This window comes from Phaethon lepturus, unplaced genomic scaffold (assembly GCF_000687285.1).
Source record: "Phaethon lepturus isolate BGI_N335 unplaced genomic scaffold, ASM68728v1 scaffold35132, whole genome shotgun sequence".
Classification (NCBI taxonomy): domain Eukaryota; kingdom Metazoa; phylum Chordata; class Aves; order Phaethontiformes; family Phaethontidae; genus Phaethon; species Phaethon lepturus.
In genome coordinates, this window is record NW_010524689.1 from 1 (window position 1) to 307 (window position 307).

General features: G+C 69.1%; 1 protein-coding gene across 1 annotated transcript in view; it reads right to left on the reverse strand.

Annotated features, from left to right (window-relative positions):
• Positions 1–242: 242 nt before the first annotated feature.
• The window catches only part of CDK10 (cyclin-dependent kinase 10), a 2975-nt gene continuing 2910 nt past the window's right edge, over positions 243–307 (reverse strand). Inside the window, exon 12 of the mRNA XM_010282530.1 lies at positions 243–307. Coding sequence (XP_010280832.1) covers positions 243–307 — 65 coding nt within the window.

Below are 307 nucleotides of genomic sequence, written 5' to 3' on the forward strand. Positions count from 1 at the left end.
CTGCCCCCGGCGCTGCATTCGCCCAGCCCTGGACTGGAGCCTGCCCAGCTCCAGGGCACAAGATGCGTATGAGGGGTGGGTGGCAGCGCTCCCCCACCGCAGCCAGGCCGTCCCTGTGCCAGTGCAGGGAAGTGAATTCGTGAGCTGTCCTGGGAGGGGACGGAGCCCGCGGCGCTGGTGCTTTTCTGCCAAGGAAAGGCATCCCGGCTGGCACACACCGTGCCTCCTCCCATGGCCAGGGCTCAGGGCTTGCTGCGCTTTGCCTGGCTCTCCGTCCCCACGCTGGCAGTGGCCGCCCGCTTGTTGC